At 37.1% G+C, this 24,090-nt stretch overlaps 1 protein-coding gene across 2 annotated transcripts in view; it reads left to right on the top strand.

Annotated features, from left to right (window-relative positions):
• FSTL5 (follistatin like 5) overlaps window positions 1-24,090 on the top strand; it is a 277,053-nt gene that overhangs the window by 5,207 nt on the left and 247,756 nt on the right. For both annotated transcript variants that reach the window (XM_048304427.1, XM_048304426.1), the window contains exon 2: window positions 18,472-18,610. In XM_048304427.1, coding sequence (XP_048160384.1) covers window positions 18,488-18,610 — 123 coding nt within the window. In that variant the 5' untranslated portion in view covers window positions 18,472-18,487. The remainder of the gene's footprint in view (window positions 1-18,471; window positions 18,611-24,090) is intronic.

Raw genomic sequence — 24,090 nt, 5'->3', positions numbered from 1 at the left:
TATTATAACAGAACTTTATCTTCCTAAACAATACGTAAATCATACATGTTTAAACAAATCAATGAGCAATAAAACAAAAGCAGGTAGAAAATTCTTACATGATGGATAGTAGAAATAAACTTTGTTTTCAAAGAGCTTGCAGATTAAGACTTGTTTCAAAGTTCAACATTTCAAGCTCTATTTTTTTAATGTATTTTCTTTCATAAACTTTGCTTAAAACACCACTATAACTGATAATATGTGTTGTTTATGAGTTTTATTAATTTTTTTCATAAATGATTGCTCAGGAAGCAAAACCAAAGCACTTTCACATCATTCTGGTACATCAATGGAAATCTTGATTCATATGCAAAAGCAGTCAAAAAGATAAATGCAACCTTTGACTCTGTTACAGAGTGAATATAGTGTACTAATGTTACAATTATTTATACAATTGAGGATTGTATTTGGTAACAATCATGGCCTTCCAGTGATAACAAGAAACATGCAAGGTTCAAACACATTTAGCGTATACTGAGAAAAGACTAATACCTGCTTTCTGAGAACAAACTGTAGCGCAATGGAAAGCTAAATGCACATGAATTAAACACAGGTATTTGTGAACTGGTCATTCAGAGTTGCAGGAGTCCAACTTTTTATTCATAGAGCAGAAAATAACTTATTGTACATAAGTAAAAGAAGATATGCACCTTGTTAATTTTGAAAATGCTTTTGCATTTATATTTTAAGAGAAAGAGAATTATTTTGTCACATTTTGGAGAGGTTTTTGTTCCTTCTGCATCATCATTTGTAGCAGTGTCTAATTTTTCCCTCCTAAGGGTCTGTTTTGAGCCTTATACCAACAAAAAGTAGAAGCTTTTATAAGACATTTGTACCACATCTTGGTAACTATTCACCTTTTATGAGAGATTTGATAGCTGAAAGAAACCTGAGACCAGGTACCTTTGTTAAAGGCAGGTTTTCTCGGTGTTTTACAGATACTCCTCAGGTCTGAGAGGTGAATCCTCAGAAAATTCTCTGAAAGACATTTCCAAACATTTGCTCAGTTATCTCTGCAGTATTCATAGGAGTGCAAAATCTGATATTATCAAGGAAAGAATGCTTTGGATTGGAAGGGACCTTAGAGATCATCCTGTTCCACCCCCCTGCCATGGGAAAGGACACCTTCCAATAGACCAGGTTTCTCAAAGTCCATCCAGTTTGGTCTTGAACACTTCCAGGGCTTGGAGCATCCACAGCTTCTCTGGGCAAGCTGCTCTGGTGTGTCAACACCCTCATAGTGAAGAATTTCCTCCTAATATATAATCTAAAACTACTCTCAGTTTAAAGTTATTCTTCCTCATCCTATCACTACATGGCCTTGTAAAAAGTACCTCTTCATCTTCTGTGGAAGGCCCCTTTAGGTAGTGGAAGGCCTCAATGTGGTCTCCCTGGAACTTTCTCTTCTCCAACCTGAACAACCCCAACTCTCTGAGCCTTGAGCGGTGCTTCATAGGAGAGGTGCTCCAGCCCTCTGGTCATCTTGGTGGCCCTCCTCCAGACTTGTTCCAACAGGGGCACATCCTTATGTTGGGGCTCTCAGAGATGGATACAGTACTCCAGGTGGTGTCTCACAAGAATGGAGTGGAGGAGGAGGATCATCGCCCTTGACCTTCTGTCCACAATTCCTTTGCTGCTGCCCAGGATTTGTCTTTCTGCACTGCAAGTGCACATTGCTGAGTCATGTTGAACTTCTTGTCAGCCAGCACCCCCAAGTCCTTCTTGCCAGGGATGCTCTCAACCTGTTCTCCACCCAACCTTTATTTGTACTTGGGATTGCCACGACCCAAGTGCAGGACCTTGCACTTGGCCTTGTTGAACTTCAAGAGTTTTGCGCAGTCCCACCTCGCAAGCCTGTCCAGGTCCCTCTGGATGGCATCCTTTCTCTCTAGTGTGTTGACTAAACCACGCAGCTTGGAGTCATTGGCCAACTTGCTGATGATGCACTCAGTCACACTGTCCATGTCACTGATGGAGCTGTTAAGTAGCACCAGTCCCAGTACCAGCCCCTGAGGAACGCCACTTGTCACTGGTCTCCACTTGGATATTGGGCCATTGACCAGAGCACTGAGGGTCTGACCATCCAGCCAATTCCTTATTGACTGAGTAGTCCATGCATCAACTCTATGTCTCTCTAGTTTAGCTAAATCATTTAAATTAAATTTAAATTACATTTAGGGGTTTTTTTAAAAGTAGCATCTTATTTTGACAGCCCTTCTTTTCTCTCTGCCCTGTTTCAAGATGGAAACATAAGTTCAGCTCATCATCAGTTTTTGCAGTGGAAGGGCCACAGAGAAAGAAGAGAAGTCCCTTGTGATGACAGTACTTTGGGTTTGTCCTTGTCAAGTGGAATTAAGTTGCACGGATCCTCCCTCTCCTTGCAACAGCCAAGGTTAGCCATAACCTCAGCTTCAGTGAGAAATTGATGTTTTTAATCTTGAGGGCTGATTTTTAAGTTGAAATACAGTTCATCACAGTGCTGCTCTTCCATATTATCAAGCACTTTGACAGAGAGAAAATTCTTATTTAAAATATAAGACACAGCACCAGGTTATTATAGGTTGAAGGCTGATTATATTTTTCATTTTTTTCCTATGCCTTTTAAGGTGAATGAATCTTAGCTAGTATAGTGGAGAGTTAAAATATTATTTTATTAAAATTGTTTGTCTTCTTACCTATATGTTATGTTTCTATCTTTCATTTATGCTACCTTTATATGCTCATGTAATTCAGAAACCCAGCCATAATTAGTGCTATGGTAGTATTTCAACACAAAAAATATATTTCTCTTTTAGATGTTTTTGTATTTGCTTGAGGCTGATTTTGATAAACAGTAATATTCTGTAGAAATTTTCCTAGACATAGATGCATGGGCTGATTTAGTTCTTTTCTTGGGACACTGAAAGAAAAAACTACATTTAACATCACTTCTGAGATTTAACTTTTGTATAATGTAAATTATTTTTTGAACTGAAGACACTTTCTCTAGTGAATTTAAACTGTGTTGCTTAGCTATAGTTGCATTTTAGTCTACTGTCTTAAGAGGCTGATTCTCTTATTTTATGGTTGGAGAATTTTTTTCACAGAAATATTTGAACAGTCTATATTTGTATGTTCTTGGTGCAGTCAGCAGGGTGGGGGGAGGTTTTCTGCACCTTGGAGGTTGCATTTGAAATATTAGTAGAGTGCTTCAAGCATCAGATCTTAAAACTGGTGTCCCCAAAGGACCAAAAAGATCTAATATTTTAATATATTTGCGTCCTTTATACCTTTTCTGTGTGATAGTCACATTCATCTACTGCTCTAGGCTCTCAGTAATCTTTTCCATTCATAAGTAAACTTTTAAAAGGGCTGCTATGCTTATCTTTGTAAAAATACATGATATACACATAAGTCATTAATAAATCTATACTGAAAATTTGATTTATACTTCCAAAGTCTCAGAAATCTGTATAATAATATAGCCCCCCCCGTTCTCATGGTTTCTCAGATAGAACAGCTCTCACATTAATAAAGAGATTGAAATGAAAGTTTGTGATATAATTTGCTGACTCTAATGATTTAGAGTGCATTTATTAATTTATGAGCTGCATCTGTCTCCTCGATGAACAGTGTGAAGTATTATGGCTAATAATTTCATTTTTATCATTCTCTGCTTGCCTTTTGAGAGACAAAGGTCCAATTTTAGTGAGTTAGTCTTATATTTTTTATAAGCTGGGCATGTTTCTGGAGTTATCATGAGTAAATGGTGAAAGAAAACCTAAAGAGCTGATCATGAAGCTTTACATGGTTAAAAAAATAAGTTTTGTACCTTTGTTATTTTTTCTAATGAAGAAATTGAAGGGAGAATTGTATGCATGGATGCAAATTCTGAATTATAAAATTTGTGTTATTTAAGTGTTAAGTATTGGGTATTAAATATTTCCCAGTAAGAAAAATGCCTTCACTAAAAGGGTGGTCAGGCATTGGAACAGGCTGCCTAGGGAAGTGGTCCACCATCCCTGGAAGTGGTCAAGGAATATGTGGATGTGTCACTTGGGGACAGTGTTTAGTGGTGAACACAGCACTGCTGGGCTAATGGTTGGTGATCTTAGAGGTATATTCCATTGATTAATGATTCTGTGATTGTGTTCAGTTTGAGCTCTTCCAAAAAGAGCTACGAAAAGAGTTGCAAAGTTACGTATAAGCATTGCAAAAATCATTAGTAATGGTTGGGGTTTTTTTTAGTATTCAAAGTCAAGACTTATTTTAAACTTCCCATACATCTGAGATCCTTAACATCTCTGATGATAATTTGTATTTTCAACATGACCTTTCTTATCCCAGCATGCAGCAGAAGGTTTCTGTGGCATATTGATTTGTATTCATCAACCATGAGACGCACTTTGGTAATTTGAGGGATTTTTAAGCATCAATTCACCATTTCTCTCTAGAACTGGAATTCTGCGGTTACCATTGGTAAAGTCAACAGATTTACAAGCCACAGCAAATTTGGGATGTCAAGAAGGAATACCATTTGCTGCAAATTGTTTTTCCTCTGTTATCTTTTACTTTGGGTTTACTTTCTCTATTTTTTAGAGTAATTTATTTCACAAAAGGCCTTTAGGCCTCAGAAAGCCAGGTTTTTTGTGTTAAAGATAGTGTATTTCATTATTTATAACAATTTGTAACTGTTCATCATGTAGCCTTTGCGTGGAATACAAAATGTCAACTGTAAGATTTCACAAGTTAAAACACCTCTGTGAGGAACTTAAACTGAGGCAGAATGAAATAGGAAAGTGCTACTGAAAAGAGTCACACTGCCTTAAAATGAGTATGCAGTGTGTGTGAAAGTTCAACTAATTTACAAAGATGAGGCCTAAAAGTGAAGCTTCAGAGTGGAAATTTCCTGATTGGAAAGGGTACATCTAGCCAAAAAATTATTCTGAAGGTTGTTAATAAGTGCAAGTGGAGGAGAAACAATCCAGAGAAAGACTTTTCCATAGTAAATATTTTTAAAATTTAATTATACTTCAGAGAAAGCCATGGGGAGTGGGGGAGAAAGCTGTTATTAGCACTATGTGGAAATGTCATCTTTGAGTGTTTTAATATGAAAAAGTATCTTTTAAGAAGTGCTGCTCGTAAATTTCTAATTTAGGACATTTCTGAGTTTACCTAGTCTCTCAAGACTAGCAAGAATTGGAGTACAGAAAATAGAAGGTTATGCTTTCTAGGAGCTGAACACTATGAACAGGAGCTGAATCCTGCTACTCCTTTTGGCTTGTTCTACATCTACACTCAGAAGAAGACACATAACTGCTCACAAATGAAGGGTCAGAATTTGGCAGATCTGGGCTTAAAAAACAGAGTGGAAAGTGAGCAGTAAGTGAAATAAAAAACCTAGTAATTGTACATACAAATTAACAAAAGCTTTAGAGTGCGCTCTTAAGTATTCTTTCAAGGAAGGAGTTTGTGAACTGAGAAATATTTTTTTCTGTTGCTCCATGTTAAGAGACAGTGTCATTTTTATCTTCAGCAGGAATTAAATTTTAGTGTAAGATATTTAGGCAGAGGGCAGAAGCCTTGGACATATTTCTCTAGAGAAATGCTTCTTGTTTGCTGGCTACCATAGCATGTGTTGGGAGTGAAAACATTGATGAAATAATTGTGAACCAGAAGAATGTAACTCCTGATCCACCAAAAGAGAATGAAATTCTTTGTGTATTTAAGGGAAGTAGCTATTTCCCTTAAATACACAAAGGGGAAAAAGAAAAGTCTGCAATAGCTAAACTCATGACTTTGTAGCTACTTTTCTTTTTTTCTTTCAGTTTCTAGTGGAAAAAAAAGTAATTACTAGTGGAAAAAGAGAAGAAAAAAATAGCATTTCTGTGCTCCCAGACTGACTGAAAAGTGGTATGGTTACATTTACATTAATATTATCATAGCAGGTTTGCATCAATGAAAATACGAGGATAAATCAGACACCATATGTGCAGCTCCACACTTAATTACTAGACAAACACTTCTGTAATGAAGATTATGGCATTGTTTTGAAATTTGCATCCTCCTTTTTATCCTTGCATGCATGTTATTCCTCGCCATCTGTGGGAAATATTATAAAATTAGAGCCAGTGAGCAAATCTAACAACAGAAGAATATTAATGGTAAAAGTCAGTATTACTAAAGAAGAGTCCTAAATTTCTGAATGTTCATGAAGGGCTGTTATGACCAAAAACCACCCTAAACACTAGAATGCTGCTAGAATATGTGTTTACAGTAGATAAAATAATAGATAATTGAGAGTCCCAATAGCAAAAAAGTCTTCCACTTTGCTGTGGGATTCTGGGTCATGTTTATTGTCACAACAATGTAAGAGAGATACTAAGCTTGCTCAAACAGCCTTTCAGTTATATTTTAAATAAGTTGATTTAGAGTTTATTGTGTTCACTTTGACGTAACTGAGCAAGTAAAGTCATAATCAGAGTGCAATTTCAGTCTGTAGCTAAATAAACTTATAATATTAATTGAACTGTGTTGGGGTCACTGCTATCCCTCACATCCTGTTACACCTGTTGATCAGTCTTTCCATCCATTGGCCAGTGGTGTTGATATGAGTGGTGAGAAGGATTAGGGAGCTGGTCTGGCTAGAAATTAACCCTTTTCCTGCACTGCTCTCCACCTATCAGTTGGAATATCACGACCAAAGATCAGTTTAAGCTCTGATGGAACAAGATCACTTCCATCAAAATGATGTAAAACTGATTTGATTGAACCAGTGTGTTACTGTAGACGTAGACTGTAACAGTAATCGTCTGGGATAAAACTTGAACAGAGCAGTACAGTCCCTATGACTTCAGGCACTGAACTGCAGGTAACTACTCTCTCCCCTGTGCATCCCAAGACATAGCTTTAAACCTTTCTCTTAGGGCTTCTAGTGGGATAGTTTATCCCTATAGTAGTATCTCAAGTGGGTGAGGATAGACTTACAGGAATACTGGTCTAGAAAGAGACTGATGTAAAGCAAACAACCCCTGCATTTATTCTCCCAGGCATGCTTCTGATATCCCATTATGGTTAAAAAAACAAAACAAAAAAACCCAAAAACCCAACAAACCAAAAAACCAAACCCAAAAAGCTGTCTTTCCCAGCTTTGTAAATGGTTCTTCTGGAGTAGTTTTTAAATATTCCCTTTCCAGATACAGATCTCCCTTGGGCTTTTAGAGTAGCCAAAAGTGGGGCAAAACATAGAGGTGAATCCAGGCTATCTTTCATGGGTGATGTTCAAAGAGGTCAAGTGACTTTGGAAATAAGGGGTGCTTTTTGATACTTTTTAATGGCACCTACTCTCCTTTTTTTCCTCAGTATGCATTGTGTATTATATGGTTCACTCAGAACTGTAAGGAACTCTGAGTCTCTGGTAGTATTAAGGACCACGAATAGGGAGTACTTAGCAGAACCTTACAAATTGGATCTTGGGTTGTTGGCGAGGCTGGCTTTAAGCATAGGAGGCTGCCCAAAACAGTTGACTTTGAGAGAGAGCAGCAATGGCTCTACTCTTGTTTTGTTTCCAAGTGTTCAACTTAGAAGTTGCAGCCACCGGCTGCAGTGTCAGTGAGTGTTGGCACTCTTTTATTAAGTGAGGAATTAGGGAATATGAGCAGTGTGCACTGCTACATGGAATATCCTCTCTTCCTTCTTAGCAGCATCCCCTTTTCCCTCATCTCCTGCACTATGCCAAGAAGATGAACAGTGAACCCGATGCATCAGTTTGGTTCCCTGACATTTATTGCCTTTATCCTTCTTTGGCACTCTCTTTTTCTTCCTGCTGGAACTTTCTAGTGCTACAGATCATACTCCGTATTTTTGGAGGAGGCAAAGAGAGAGGGTTTGACCTGGGTTTGCTATCAGCTGTGATTTGAGATGATCCATGTCTTACTCTGGAGGATGGAAGTTATCATCACCTCTCTTCACTGAACGTCAGATTGCCTCATTTATGCAACTTTAAGACATTGAAGATGACAAAGAAAGGTGGATTCTTCCCTCTATCTGTAGGCAGGGTAATCCTGTTTTTTCAAAACCAGAGATTTTCATAATGCAAGAATGATTGTATTAAAGTGATTAATGTTGAAGTGATTAATTAAAGTCATTTGGACAGCCTTCACTGAGGCTTTTTCCACTGCTTAATAGTCATGTAAGAACTGCAAGACAGTAAACAGTCTTCAGATTCCATTGCATGTTGCTGAACCAGATAAAAACTTTCAAAATAACTTTCAAAGCCCTCTTTCTCTGCCTTGATGAATTTCTGTGTTTTGTGGCTTGCAGAAAATCTCATCTGGTTAACAAGAAATATTTGAAATTGCTGAGGGGCAGGCATTCCCAGAAGTTTAAAATACAGAGGCAAGAGAAGCTTTCAGCACTAACACCATAGGGATGCTTACCTGAGTCAGCACTGAGGATAATTCATGTGACAGTAAGGGATTCATCAATAAAGGGCCACTTGGACATTTGCCACGTGACCAGCGTTTGTGACAGAGCAGTTGGGATGGGATGTTCAGCAGTATCTCCTGGCTCGTCTTCATGAGCATTGCACTTCACAAAGGTGTCCTAGACAATCCCAGGGTGGATGCGGTTGAATCAAAAATTGAGAATAGCATCAAGGTGGGATGAAAAAGGGAGCACAGACTTATATTTCAGGGAGATGGGGTGGTCACTCTTCAGGCTGTAGCTTCACAGTGACATCTTCACATGAGAAGAGATGGGATGTTCTTGCCTATGCACAGAGTTCATACTAGATGTGATATGGAGTGTCTGGTGATGGCATCTGAGCATGAATTTCTTGGTGAAATATAGGGGTTTTTTTTTGTTGAGAGGCTCTTTCTAGTGTTTCCTGGCACACTGATGGTCAAAACTTCATTCTAGTCAATTCTACATTAACTATTTCCTGTATTTCTATTGTATAAATAAAACTGAAGCTATTTACCTTTTTGCCTTTCCAAAAATAACCAAACATTGCAAAAAATCCTCCTCAAAACCCCAAAAAGCAGAACCAAATAAAATATGTAAAATTTTTTTGTTTTTTAGGTCAGTGACCAAAAAAAAAATTGTTTTCAATCTGTTATACAAGGGTGGTTGAGGAGAGACAAAATACATTCCTTTCACATACTACCATTTCATCACCACATACTGGCTGCTCCTTGCTTTGTATTATCTCCGTTTCATTTTTTTAGAAGTAACAATATTTTTAGCTAATGAATTATTGAAAAAATCTTATTTTACAATCCTTTTTAGCTACAACCTAATCAGGAAATGGTAGGTTTTTCTGGTATACTGTCAGCTTTCCAGCATGCATTTGGAACTACTTCTTCCTAGTAGTTATATTAGAGTGGTATAAAACCATAAGCAATAAAACTCAGTAAAATAGTACAAGACAGTTAAAACATAGCAGGAAATGTAGGTTTGGATCCTATTGGATGGGACTGTAAGCATATGAGAAATGCACTATTTTATTAGAAATATCTTTGCAAAATTTAAAGAAGGATGCAGTTTTTCTAGGAAAATTACTGTGTACTGTAATGATGCACTAATAATATAAATAGTAGAATGCAAATGACCAAGTCAGCTGTCAGAGTCAATTTTTATTTTTCATGAGGTGTGATAGGGTGAGGTTTTTTGTTCTATAGAATCTCAGAACTTTATGTGTTTCCTTCCTATTTCTCTCAGTCTATTAATTTATTTTTACATAAGGTAAGAAAATCCTTCTTTTACAGACTTGGACTTCAACATCCAAGCACATGGCACTAAGAACGTATGCCAGCTTTATGACTGACTAAACAAGTGCAATTTTCTGTATTTCTTTCTGATTGTGCTGAATTGAGGCTCATGAAGAAAGCTGGCCTTTGTGAGAAGTAATGAAGAAAGAGAGTCGAGTCACCACAAAGTAGGAAAGGAGAGAGGCAAAAAACTCCACAGCAGTTAAAATGAAAAAGAAAAATATTTTAACTATTTTGGCTATTCAGGTACAGAACACTTTACCCTATTTGCATATTTCTGTGAACCTATATAAATGGGAATAGATTTTTTTCTAAAGACAATCACAAGAAACTTTGAATTTCTTTCATTTTAGCTAACAGAGTTATTTTAAAGTTTTGTTTCCATTCTTGTGAATGTTCATTGTAACTAAATTGTATAAATAGGGTGAAATTCTGGATCAAACATATTAAATGTGGATTTTAGAGTTATTTTCATGTTGTCAATTAGGTCGGGATTTCATCTATAGTTAATTATATTAATGTGGGCACTGGGGGAGAGTACTGGAGGGCAAATGTATTTTTGGTTCAATCCTGATAAGGACAAACTGCCCTCAGCTACAGATAGTCCGTGTTTATTTAAACAGCTGCAACATTCATCAGTCCTTTTGGTTATGGATTGAGCTGTGCTTCGATCCAGTTGTACAGAAATCTACATGCATCTTTATTCTCTGCAGTTTGATAATTTCATATTTCCTGTCAGTACTGTTGTGTAGACTCCATCACACCAGAGTGCATCCATGTCCTGCTGCGTTTGAGGAGCTCATGGTTTCTTGCATGTCGTAGGCTTTCCAGTGTCACATCTCTCGCTGATATGCGCTCTAGTTACCTTCCTGTCCTATGAAGACTGCTGAAATGTTGCTTCCCCCATCCCTACCTACCTTCTCTCTTTACCTTTTTGTGGTTTGTGACTTAGTTTCCTTCTTTAGTCCTTTATAATTCTTTTGTTACTTCAAATCCAATTATAGGCAAAACCCTCAAACCTGTCTATTCCAGTCTTTTCCATTTGCATGGTGATCTTGAGGAAAAATCTCCAGGTGGGTTGACTTTAAACCACCTGAATTACTGAAGAATCTCTTTCACTGGGTAAAAAAGATGGGATCCATCTCTGTTGGCTACAGCACTTCAATGCAGAGAGTTTCATAGGTGTGAAGGGATAAAATTATAACATTAACCAGAATACTTAATAGAAAGTAATTCTCTAAATTATCATGCCTGTTTGAATTAGTGACAGACATATCATGGTTTAGCATTCATCCAAGGAGTTCAATAACACAAAGGTTTCAGTAGTTTCGTTGGTAACTACTGTTCTACCAAACCTCAATCTTTTCTTGAACAAAGGAGAGAAGTAAGGATGATAGATTAGTGTATCACAGCAAATATGGAAAATTTTAGTCTTTAATTTAGCAGATTACCTGTTTAAAAAAAAAGTTGTATTTTAAGCAGCCATTTTGCTTTCTCTAGGATAATGTCTTTTCTCAAATGTACTCTTAATGGTTTACGATGGAAGTGCCAACAGCTGTTGTTTCTTCTTACATTTAGTGTTAGTAGTATTTTATTTTAGAAGAAAAACTTTAAAAACTTGAAAACCAAAATGTTTGTCTTTTCTAGCCTGTGCAAAGTACACAGTGACCCAGTGGTATACTATGTGTCAATTTACAAATTTTGTAAAATATTAACAGTACCAAGCTATTCACCTGAGTTCTAAGCTGGCAGGTTTTCTGTTTCTGGTTTCATAACATAAAGTGGTTGAATTCCCATTGGTTCAGATACTTCCATGATGGGTAAACATTAATCCTCTAGGATATTGAGGAACCAGCTGTGACAAGTTTGCTTAATGAGGGAAGAAAGAGACCACCTTGCTAACAGTGTAACCTCCACAAACTAGCACTTGCATATATCAATGATGCTAAAACCACCCTGAGGTTGATACTGAAGTCTTGGGAAAAAAATAGATCAATACACACACCTCAAATCCATTAAAAAAAGCTCTTCTGAGATATGTGAACTATACGACCCTCATTTTCTTCTTCTTTCTGAAATACTAATGGTTCTGAGACCATGTGAAGAACTTATAAGAAAGGTTTAAAATTGCAATGTCTCGTTTCATTATAATTCATTGAAATTATATGAAATAATATAATTATTATTCATTAACTGGGTTACTAACACTAAGACATCTGGGTGTCATCCTTTGTATAAATAAATAATAAATGAAAATGGTAAGATCAAATTAGAGCATGAAGTTAGCAGCAAAGATAAGCGTCTCTGCTGCGTCTGCATTTCAGGTGTTTTGATCTTTCAGAAATGCCCCTGGCATGCTCAGGCCACTTGTGTACAGGTTCACATGAGCCGCTGTAAATCTTTAGAGCTGATTCCAAAGGAGCCCTTCTAGAAAAGCCCTGGGCAAATGGATCTTGCTTGCATCCCCCGACAGAGGGGGTATGGGCTGCCTGGGCTTCTGCTCTTACCCACCAGCACCTGGCAGTGCAAGTGGCATGAGGGCAGAGAGTAACAGTGAAAGGCCGGGAAAGCTGGTCCTGGTGCTGGCTGCTCACCACGGTGGTGCCTGGAGGTAGTGTCTGGAGGCGCCACGTTTGTAGTGTCTGCACACAGACCAAGTGCAGTAGTACAGGACCAGGAGTTCGAGGGCCTGCACTCCACTCTCTGCTTGTGCAGTGTGATGGTTTTGCAGTTTAAATCAGGAAAGGAGTGAGAGAGAGATGGGCAGGAGCTGGCAGAAGGCAGGATACATCTGGGGTGGTGAGGGCTTTTTGTGAGATTTTTTAAAAAAATATTACTCAACCTGTGTGTTCCAGCACATGAGCTGTCAGTAGCATTGCTGTCTGTTCCAAAATGACTTGCCAGCCTCTTTTGGTGGGTGAAGGATGAAGAGCATGTGCCTGCACAGTGAGTGGCTGCGGCCACATAAAGTCTCAGCTGAGAGACAGAACAGATTGGTACGCAGATGTACGAGCTGTTGGCTGCCGTGGCAGTGCTGAACTTCACTGTTGCAAGCCCCAAGCCTTCTGTACATAGTTAAGGTGACCTAACAACTCTGGTTCAGAGTGTGGCTGCCACTTCTGGAGGAGAACTGGAAGGTGACAGCATGAAGTGTGCAGTGCTCAAAAGCTGTCAGCAAGTCGTGGGGGTGAGAGCTGCCCCCACGACCCCGTGATCTGCTTTCCACGTTGCACTTTGACAAGGAGAAACATTGCTAGATATGGATTACGGCTGCATTCTTGAGAAAATCTCATACTGTGATTTCTTTGTAAGCACCCCGTTTTTGGTGTAAAGATAACTATCATAAGTTTTTTTAAGGCAGGCTCTGTGTGAAGATGTGGGGCACTAGGGTAGAGTAGAGGCAGGCTAATGGGAAAAGACATGTTTATAGCTAAAACTTCTGCTATTCATTCAAAGTTAATGCAATATATTAGTCTCTACACAAGAAAATACTTTGTTTGTGTCTACCTTTCTGCCATGAAACCATAAGGGTAGATAAAAGCATCTTAAGAAATGGTAGCAGTGTATTCTTTCATGGCTGGTATTTTGTGTCCATCATTATATGCAATGAAATCCTCAAAGTCACAGGCAATGAAGCATGGTTTATATTTATTACTCTGGCTGTATTATAAACCTATTAATAACACTGAATATGGTGACATGGCTTATGGTCTTTTTCTGATCCCCACAAAATAGACAATTAATTTTATTCTTATTTTTATTTTCAGATTAATAATATGTAAAAGACAGAGACTGACATTTCCTAAGAGCATACTGTACTCCTCCTTGATATGTTGAAGCTGACCTTTTAAATAATGCCAGGTTAATATCTGATGTATCTTTTCTTTTAAAGGCAGGAGGAATGCAGTGATTGAGCCAGTATTTAAAATTTCATTTATTATACTTTGTAGGGGCATTAAGTTGATCAGATCAGTTTATTGGGGTGGAATACTTTTATTTTCAAATGAATTATATCTCTCTTCTTAATACCAAATATTCTGGCTAGTCACCATTAATCAACACAGAACAGAGCATAATAGCTGAGGAATTCTGGAACAAAAAGAGGTTTGAAAATGGGAAAGTTAATAATTTAATAATTTAAATTAGGGCATTCTTGTAACTGGGTATATGTTTTAACTCTTCATATAAACTCTGGCTAAGCCAGGTTACATTAATTAGTTTTTTATTTTTTTAAATACACTGTGAATACACATTATCATATTTGGAACTGGTTGTGTAAAAGATGATATCGTTTCAATCTTCTCAGTGAAGATTACAGTATGGGAACAGGTAAAATAGTGTTTATTATATATTTGCTAAACTCTCACAGTAGCAACCTCTTTCCTAGTCCAACAAGAAGGAGTCAGGCAAAGAACAAATATTACCAATGAACTTCTGAGAAGATTTAGAAATCATCATAACTTTGAGAGGAAGCAGTCACTATGGTATTGTAGAATATATTAATCATTATTAGATATTCATAAGCAAGGCGTCAGAACTGGGATTTAATTTGTTTTCCACAAAATATTGGACTTGCAAGTGTGAAAAGCGCTAGCAGGAGAGAAAAGCGAGATAATAGGTTTGCATTACATGTCCTCAAGAATTAAAAGAAATTGTCTCTAACTCAAGGGTGACTAGCTGATCATCAGGGTGATGGTGGAAACTCTGTGAACTTTTCATGTAGTTTTCTTTGCTTAAAAAAAAAAATCAAAAATATTTGAGGGTCCCAATTCCCTTACCTAATGAGGCAGGTGAGATATGCTAAGGTATTCCTTCTGTCAGTTCAGAAGCTATAGCTCTCCTAGCAGTGCTCCTCACCCAAGAGTTTTAAGGTACAAACTTGACAGAGAATAAAATAATCCTCTTACGGATAATAATTTATAAAAAAATTTCAGAAGTAACTGAAATGGAAAGAAGTCAATAGTGAGAAAACTGCAGAGTACATCAGGTTCATGAATGCTCTGGAAATGGGCTAAAAAGTGAAATGACAGAGCTTTCTGAGAATCAGAAAGGAAAATCTAAATTTGATACTGAAGAAATTGCTGTACAGTGAGAAATAAGGAACAACCATTATCTGTTCAACATCCTTCACTCTATTCCTCCTCAGCTGATGAGGAAAATCTAAGGATGACAGTCAATACATGAGACTCCTACAACATAGATCAGTTTAATGCTAAAAGAGTGCATTAAGCTCATTGTTAAAAGAGAATTAATGCACATTGAGGAAAGAAACCCAGCACCTTAATTATTTCTGTGCAGTGAAGGGGGGGGGGAGGGGGGATAGCCCCACCCCCTAATTATTTACATGCAATAAGTAGCTGTAAATTAACTGTTTGCATTAATAGGATAGAAGATATGGAATTATTGCTAGTAGTATTTTAAGAATTTCAGTTCAGTGTTTACTGGCAGAGAAATCATATATATATACATTAAAATATGTACTGGAATGTTTTTGAATTTTTAAATTTTTCTTTGCATTTTAACCTATAAGCTATACTATAAATGAGAAATGTGCAGAGGAAGAAAACACAGAGATACAGTTTGGTGTCTGCTTAAAGAGAGTAAACTCATCAGATTTCCAGACATGGTTATATGAATATAAAGAAGCAACAGTCTTCAGTAAAAATAGAAGTAGACATATAGTAAAAACCTATAAGCAATTGCTTTACAAATATGTAGTTAATGAAGTTAAAAATACTGAAGAAAGCTATCTAAACACTGAAAAATCAAGTTCTGCCAGATTGTAATTAATGAGTAAACAGGGTCTAGATCATTAATGCAAATTTGAGTTCAGAAATATGTTATTTTGCCCAGGATGCATGGTATAAGAATTCTTTCAAAACACAATTTCTGATTTCTTGATAATATACTATTAAAGAAAAGTAAAAAACTTCTTTGCTTGTAATTTGTGCTGCATCTTCAAGTAGAAATAAGAAAGAAGCAATTTTAGGTAACATGAATATATAGTCTTGATACCTTATTTCTTTCTGTTCAGCTATGTGCAGCACCAAAATCTGGAGTTGTAATGAAGCTTTGAAAAGTCATTTTTATTCCTGCTCTTAGTTCAACTCTTTAACAATGCAAGTCTTTAGGACAGATCATAATTTTCCATAAAATAGAGACTTCATAATAGTACTGTGTTAAGGAGAACTGTGGGTTTTGGTAGTAATTTAAAAATAAATAATTATTTAAGATATCCAATACATTCCATAGAAAATGTATGCTCCTCAAAAAAAAAAAAAGTGGATATTTTAAATTCTAAAAAGGCAAATAATAACTGCATACACCCTACATACTTTTGAGATTTTAGGTGGCATCTGTCCAAAAAGCTTACTTTTTAAATTTGTGCTGTAAGTTTTCATCCAAGTATCAGGCAATGAATTCAGAAACTGAGCATGCAGTAATTTTCTCTTCTTCTGTAAAAGTACAAAGAATAAGCCTTTCAAGGTCAAAGAATTTTCAAAACTATAAGGACTCTATTCTTTCACACCACATGAGGCTAAAATATATTCAGTTTGTGGGAGGGTGGTACAATGTGGTTGCTCTTACAACCTTCTGTGAAATGACTGTTTTTCAACCAAATTTTCGTTGTACAGAGAGATACTCCACAAGTGCACAAAGGGGACAAAGGTTCAACAGTGCATAGCTAGCCTTAGCATGCACAGGTGCTAAACTAATCTGATTCTGACCTTGAAAGTCAACAATTAAGTATATTTAAAAAAAAAATTCAACAAAACACAAATAAAGGGATGTTTTCTTTGAAATCAAAAAAATCAAGATTCTGATTTTTCATATTTCTTTTGTTAGGTTTTTTTTTTCTTCAATGGACTTATTTTTCCAGTAACAGTGATACTGAGAACTAACACAGAATCAGTGAAGGAAAATGCCATACCTTAATGTACTTGAATTCTCACAGTTCTGAAATAGTCTTTTTTTGCTGTTTGCAGTCAGTGAGCTAGATTAGTTGCAATAATCCCATAGCAAAGGTCCATCTGATTAGCCATTCTGTTTTGGTGGAAGTATGAGGGGAACCCAAGAAGAAAATTCCACTGTGTCATTTCCTATCAGCACTGTAATATCCTGTTACTGAACAGGTGTAAAAGAACAAGCCTAAAGTTATTTATGTAAAATATCTCTCTGTAATAGAGCTTGTTTTCTGTGTTTCAAATAATTCTCTGCTTAATGTATTCTGTGCAAGCTCTCCTAAGAGAGATACTTCTACTGTGTATATTAGAAAAGCTGGAGTGCCAAAGAAAGATAATTGAAGTGGAAACTTTTAGAATAAGCAATGATAAATGAGAAGAAATGTGAAGTTTGATTAATAGGGGGACCCAGAATGAGATTAGGTTTGGTGGAACAAAAGGTAAGTGATGTCAAAGTAATACGGTGTATTAATGTCGATCTTTTGTTTGAATTACAAGTGTGAAGGCAAGGCAGGCTGGGAAAAATCAGATGGAATGAGAATGAAACAGACCTTTATGTGGTTTTGCCAAGTTCGGTAGAGTAGTCCGCAAAGAAGGGTACCAGACTTAAGTAGGATCCTGTTACTGAGCCTGTGAATAGAGGTAAGAGTAGTCCATTTACTACTTTTAAAATCTCCACAGGAATTAATTCTATTCAGTCTCTGCCTTCAGGTGACTGTGAGGACTACTGATATGTGAAGAATGATAGGAATCAAATCCACAGTTTGTTTAACAGTATTGCCAGGAGCATGACTGTAAATGATAGAGGATAATAAGTGATCCCCAATTTGTTCACATTTTATGCTCAGATGATTTCCCATAGAAAAGAAAATGTCAGGCAAGACTCGAAGATTCGATGCACAATCTGGCTCCTAGGGCACACTTATGATGTTTTGTACTTACTCCTGTATATCTTATCAGAGGTTTCTACATTGGCAGGGTAAGCGAACTAAAAGCAAAGTAGAAAGGGGAATAAAAACCCACTCATGTGTGAAAGTGGTTCATCTCTGTCCCATATGGCAGGACTAAATAATGTAGACTAAGCAGACTGACTTGGGAGTGCCTTGAAGTAATGAAGATCAGTTTGCTGTGTTGTCTCTTTAACATGATGGTTTCAACACAAATGCTGAATATCAATAATAAATATTGCATATCTCTAATAAGTTCTGAAACCGCTTATGAAATGTACATGTGTACATCCATTAGGAACCACATAAGGGAACTCTCATGCCATATGTATCTATAAATCTGAGTATGATTATTATAAGCTTTTAGGTTGTGAATAGTGCATCATGAGAGACTATATTTAAAGGAAAATTTGATGAACATGTGATCAATGATAATTTTTTTCATTCATCTGAGAGAATGTATTTCATTTTTCTCCACTGCTTTTCTCTAACATTCTATCTTTCTTTGACTTTTCCTGGTTGTTTCCTCAGTGACTCCCTCATATGAATATTGAACAGTGATAAGAAAATGTTCTGTTCAGCACAACCAAATTGATACTGCTGTCCCAGATACTACCACTATTTTTCCTCTTTGCTGTTGTGCCAGACAGATTGTCCTATATCTACTATATTTATTCAAGTCCACAAATGGATTATCAGTATTGTAAACCTTTATTATATGATTTATGCCAAAGTAATATTGTGTCTCTGAACTTGCACATTTTTTTTTGACAGAAACAGACCTGTAAAGATGTTTATGTGGTGGTCTGCTGTTTTACTTCTTGGATGCATTTTGCTGGGAGCAGATGGGTGGCCAGTCAAGGAAGGATACAACTTCAGGCCCTATCAGCCCCTAATAAGATTACGGCACAAGGTATGGATTATTCTCTAATACTTCTTGCTTTTCTTCCAAGGTCCAGGGATAAATTATACTCCAGCCTTGTCTTTTTTGTGTTTATTAGAGTAATGTTCAGAAATTAACTTTTTCAAAGAGAATGACGTAAGATCTGTTTTAGCTTCTGTCTTGGTTTGAAAGACAGGTGTCTGCTAAGGAAGGCAGGAGCCTCCCTTGGAATGGCAGATGCAACCCTGTTCCCTCCGAGTTATTATAATTTTGAAATCAAGGGCTTTTAGGCAAAGATGTGGGAAATAGGAATAACAGTTCTTTACTATTATATATCTGTATGTGTATAACCAGTCAAACAAACAACAATAACTCTGGCAGTAACAGCAATCACAAACCCAGTCCCAGCCTTCCCGGCTGCCGGGCCCTTTCCCCTCGGGTGCAGTTCCGCTCGCAGCCGGCAGGGGCGCTGGCGGCTCCCGGTGAGCAGGGCAGGTTCGATGCTGAGACCAACTGCCCACACCCCCAGGTGAAACAAAAAGAGCAGCCAGGTCATTTGTTTATCTAAATACTCGGCCATTTGTTCCCCTAGCAACATGTATAGGGGGAAAATTCCTTTAACAGAGAAAAAAAAACCCAAAAAAAACCAGGAGAGCTCCTAAAAAACCCCAACAGCTTCAAAAAGAGATTAGTTATATCAACAGAAACTCAGAGGGAGAGCCAGGAGAGGCTGTCTCTTAAAGCAACTGTCAGCATCTGCTTAAGGCAATGACTTGTCCCAGTCCTCAGTGAATTTCAGTCTGTGCAACGAACAGGGAAACTGCCCATCAAAGAAGAATGGTGCTGAAGTTAACTTGTTTGCAAGAGGTAGATGTTCCCAGTGCTTGCTGAATTTAGGAGTTTTGGACCATGGCATAGTGCAGATGTTTTCTGAGTTACGTGGTTCCCATATTCAACGACTACATGTCATTCAAATTATACCCACCTGCTGCTCCTTTGTCATGAATCCAGGACTCCTGAAACAGTTCTCAGCTAACAAGTCCTGCTCTTCTTCTGGTTGCTGAAAGGGAAGCTTCTGTGGTGGTTCTGTAAAACAAGGAAGAGGGCTGTAATATTTCCATGGGCTGTCTAAAGTTAGCATAGATCTGATCAACTTTATTTTTTCTTGGCATGATAGTCGTGGGAGCAACATCTGAAGTGCCTTAAGACCTACAGTCAAGCAGAGATGAAAAAAAAAATTCTTTTCACCCTTCTAAATTTTTGTGCTACAAGTAAAAGGTCTGAATTATAGCCAGAAACTCTAAATGTTAGTTTCTATTAATGTTTCAAGATACTGCTAGTTTTATTTCTCAATACTTTTTTATAAAGTATGAAAGATACTTCTTTTTGGTCCTCAGTTTAAAAAAAAAGACCCAATATCTCGTCATATAAGGAGGAATTGACAGTGTGAGTTCTCAAACAAGTAAAATTGCCTATTAGCAAATATTTTGTATGCTATGTAGATTAAATACAAGAAGTTTCTTAACAGATGGAAAATAAAATCTTAAAATTATACAATTATGCATCCTCTATGGAATGTTCTCAATCAGAATAAAGACTGAATCAGGCTACAGTCAAAGAAATACATAACTCTATCAGCACACAGGTTTTTTATGCTGAGTATTATCAAAACTTTGTCTCATCACTTTATTTCCATTTGACAGCTGTAAGCAAAATAAAATAAAATAGCACAAGAAAGGTTCTTTGAAATCTCGAAGGAAGAGAGAAACTAGTAATGAAACCATGGAATGAATCATGTGAGAGAGAAATCACGTGTGCAAAAAAACCCCAACACAAAACCATGAAGACTGTAAGAACAATGAAGGACAGAATATGGGGTATGATTAGTATTATTTTCTGAGGTTAGATGTTCTCTGATCTTAATGAATGTATGTGGAACTATTCATATGTTGGTGTTTATGTTGTCTTAATTATACTTTTAAAGTACTGATAACTCTCATATAATTCTTGGAATAGGCTGTCATAAACTTTTCAAGTTTAATATTGGAGGAATCACACAGACATATGCAAACAAGATAAAAGTAATTAAAACTAGATATAAAACAATATATTGAAAAATATGGTGGGTTTTTTCCTAGGCAATATGTCTAGATAAAAAAAAGTTTTAGTATCGTTCAGCTTTTGGTATTAGGGATATATGTTTGTATAAAAAAGCTAGGAATGTAAAACTTTTCTAAAGTCAATTTTTAAAACCAGCTTTGGCATGGATATGGATACTCAAAATATAAATCTGGTAAATGAAACTTTCTGCTTCAATCAAACACTTAATAAATCGAGTGCTTAGATTAAGTTATGCCAATAGAATACTTACTACAAACAGATGATAATGAATATATGCAGTTACATTTCCTTTGATTAGGCAATATGTATGCAAGTTTATGTGTGCAAAGATTAAAAAATAGATATATATTAATCACTGTTGCTCTCATAAAGGGGAATTTATCTAACTTGAACAATAGTCCAACGAGAGCAACCTTAAATGTCAACATGCAGGGAAAAACAATCCTGTTGGTACTTAGGTACTCTCTTGAAATAATGATTGTGTTTGTGGTGAAAACAGGCATTCATATCATAAAGCTTTTGTTGTTTTAAAAGGGATTATAAACGATTTCAGCTTCTCATGCATAGAAATTACAAGTAGGAATTTAATCTATATATATGATTATCTGAAAGCATAAGAATAGCATTGGTATGGAAAAAAACTTTACAAATAGGGAAAAAAATTATGCATAAGGAAGCATTATTTTACTTTGAGGGTGACTCAGCACTGGAACAGATTGCCCAGAGTGCTTGTTAAATCTTCATCTTTGCAGACATTTAAAAACTGTCTGCACGTGGTCTGGGACAACCTGTTGCAGGTGACCATGCTTGAGCAGGAAGATATAACAAGGTGACTTCCAAACGTCCTAACATTCTTTGATTCTGTATTTCATTATAATACATAATTATAGAAATGCTCATTATCATGGCCATTTTAATGGCAATGAAGATCAAATGTTTGACTACATTGTTTATATATGAACTATTCAAAACCAGGAAGAGATGAGTTCTCTTGAACCAGAACTGAGAAAGAATATTACAAAGCACTCCTCAAAGTTTTGTTTCCAGTCCCCTACCCTTGTTTAACTGCCACGGCTTACATTTATGTGGTTATGCTGAAAAGTACCAGGCTGTGTCTGAACAGCATGTGAATTTCTTGTTAAGCCAGGTAATCCTTGGTTCTTCATTTGTCATAACACTGGAAGAGTTTGTAAGGTACTTTCCATTTGGGAGTCTTCTTGCATTGCTGCTGAAGTATTGTGAGCAATTTGTTAATACCTAGGTTCCCACCTGATATTGCTAGGAAGTATTTTTAGCATCCTAATGAATTTTCTTCTTGTAATTTGTATGCCTTTGACAGAGACCAATGTTTATGCAATGTCTTCAGTGAAAGACTGTATGCTCTGAGATTCCAGGTATAAACAGGCAGGTGGCAGCCAACAGAATGGCAACTGTTGGCTGCCGATTCTCTGTCAGACGCTAAGAAATATGGAATATAGCCTGTACATCCATATGTATACTCCAGGGCATGCCAACTCTGCGTATCTAACACATGCACACACAACCCACCTTGGCAAGCCAGGTGATTCACATGGTTTAGCAGGGAATAATACTGGTGACAGTGCCTCGTTGTTAATGATCTCATCACGGGTGGGGAGCAGTTCAGTTTTAGTCTAAAGGGACAGTTGGTGAAGGTGTAATTTAGTCCTTGTCCCCTGGACTCCTTTTACTTAGGCCCAATTTTGAACTTTCGAGGTTAGGACAATCATGTTCCCAAAATTCAGGGCTAAGCGCTCACTGAGAGCAACCACTGCCCCGACAGCATAGGCAGGGCTGGGCTCGGGGGAACCTGGGAACAGAGAGAGGGGAGAATCCCAGGAAGTCAGAGTTCAGCCTGAGCCTCAGCCTTAGCCTTGGCCTGTGTCTGGGCCCGTGCAGGATGCTCCGTCAGAAAAGAGCTTCTGTTGTCCAGCTGAGCGGGAGTGCACAGAGGTTACAGCAAAGGGGATGTGCCAGCTTTCACTGGCTTCTACTGATCTGTTGATTCAAACTTCTTTCCAGCCTTGTCCTGGTTTTGTCTTGTTTTACCAAAGGGCTAAGGGGAAGTGACTCAGATGTGCAGCCCTCACTGTTGTCTGTGATGTTTCTCCAGACTAAAATACTGCTTTTAACTTCCTGTAAAAAACCTGCCTCTGTCCCTTTTTCTTCTCTCCTTCCCTTCTTACTGTTGCTGTTTGCTGCTAAATTCATCAGTTCAACCCTGATTCACATTGAATTAGGGCTCAGGACTAGGTCAGTTTAGAGGGGTTTAGGTTACATTAACATTAGATCCAGTTTGGAAGTGTTTAATCAGAGTTTGTCTGAATTAAAGCAAGAGAAAAACCTAAGTTTCTGTCCCAGGTTATTAAAAGCAAATTTGAATACATAAGCACAAAGCACAGAAAAAACCCCATGTATTACTTTTAGGTTTTTGCCCAAAACTTATAAAATGTTCTTCCTCAACTAACAGCACTGAAACGCCTGTAAAATATAAACAGGCTGAGTGCTCAATGATTTTATTGTCATTTAGAATGTCATGGCCAAGAAAGAAATGCATAGAAAGTAGTATTCCAGGATTCAAAACTAGCCTGGGCTTTCCCTGTGTTGTCTGGTCTCTAGACAACCTGAGATTTATAGTTCACCATGTCTATCTGGAAAATCTGTTTGCTTGCAGGATCTGAGAAGTCATAAAATGGGATCCTCTAAAATCCTCTGTCCTAGGGAGAGAGAAGGGAAAAAATCTATTGAAGATGAGCAGTGAATTCTGAGGAGTAAGAACAGAACTTTTCCTAGTCACATCAGTGCTTCTCTCAGCTCTAAAGTAACATGAGAATTTTCTTCCTTCTGAGGTTCTGTGAGCACAGTATCTATGTCCTATGCAAATTCCAGGATTAGAAGTAGCAAGACTCAGTTTTAGTTTTTTAATCTGTAAGTGTAGTCAAGAAGTCTTTGGTTTTTTGTTTGTTTGTTTGTTTAATTTTATTTTCCTTTTCTCAGGAGAGGGAGGGAATTCTGCATTCTAATCTGATTTTTCCTGTGGGCAGTAGCATTAAAAAGACATGGGTAATTTTTTCTTTAAATCCCATTACAATCATTGTGCATTAACAAGCTAATATCAATTAAACATTTTATTTTTGCTGTGTCTCACTACATGCTCAAAGCATTTTTTACATTTTACGAAAGTTGCTTCTAAATTCTCCCTGTAAAATTTCTTCTATAATCCTTCTTCCAGCTAGTCAGTAACTGGAGGGTGGAGTATCAAAGCCTGGAATTAAGGCAAGGCTGATCCCTGCTTTCAAGATGCCTGCTGATACTTATTAGCAATGCCTGTCTATAAACTTGTAAAAACTTGTAGTCAGATCAAGAGGGCC

Source organism: Corvus hawaiiensis, chromosome 5, assembly GCF_020740725.1.
Source record: "Corvus hawaiiensis isolate bCorHaw1 chromosome 5, bCorHaw1.pri.cur, whole genome shotgun sequence".
In the NCBI taxonomy this organism is placed as follows: domain Eukaryota; kingdom Metazoa; phylum Chordata; class Aves; order Passeriformes; family Corvidae; genus Corvus; species Corvus hawaiiensis.
This window is presented reverse-complemented; position numbering and strand designations above follow the sequence as displayed.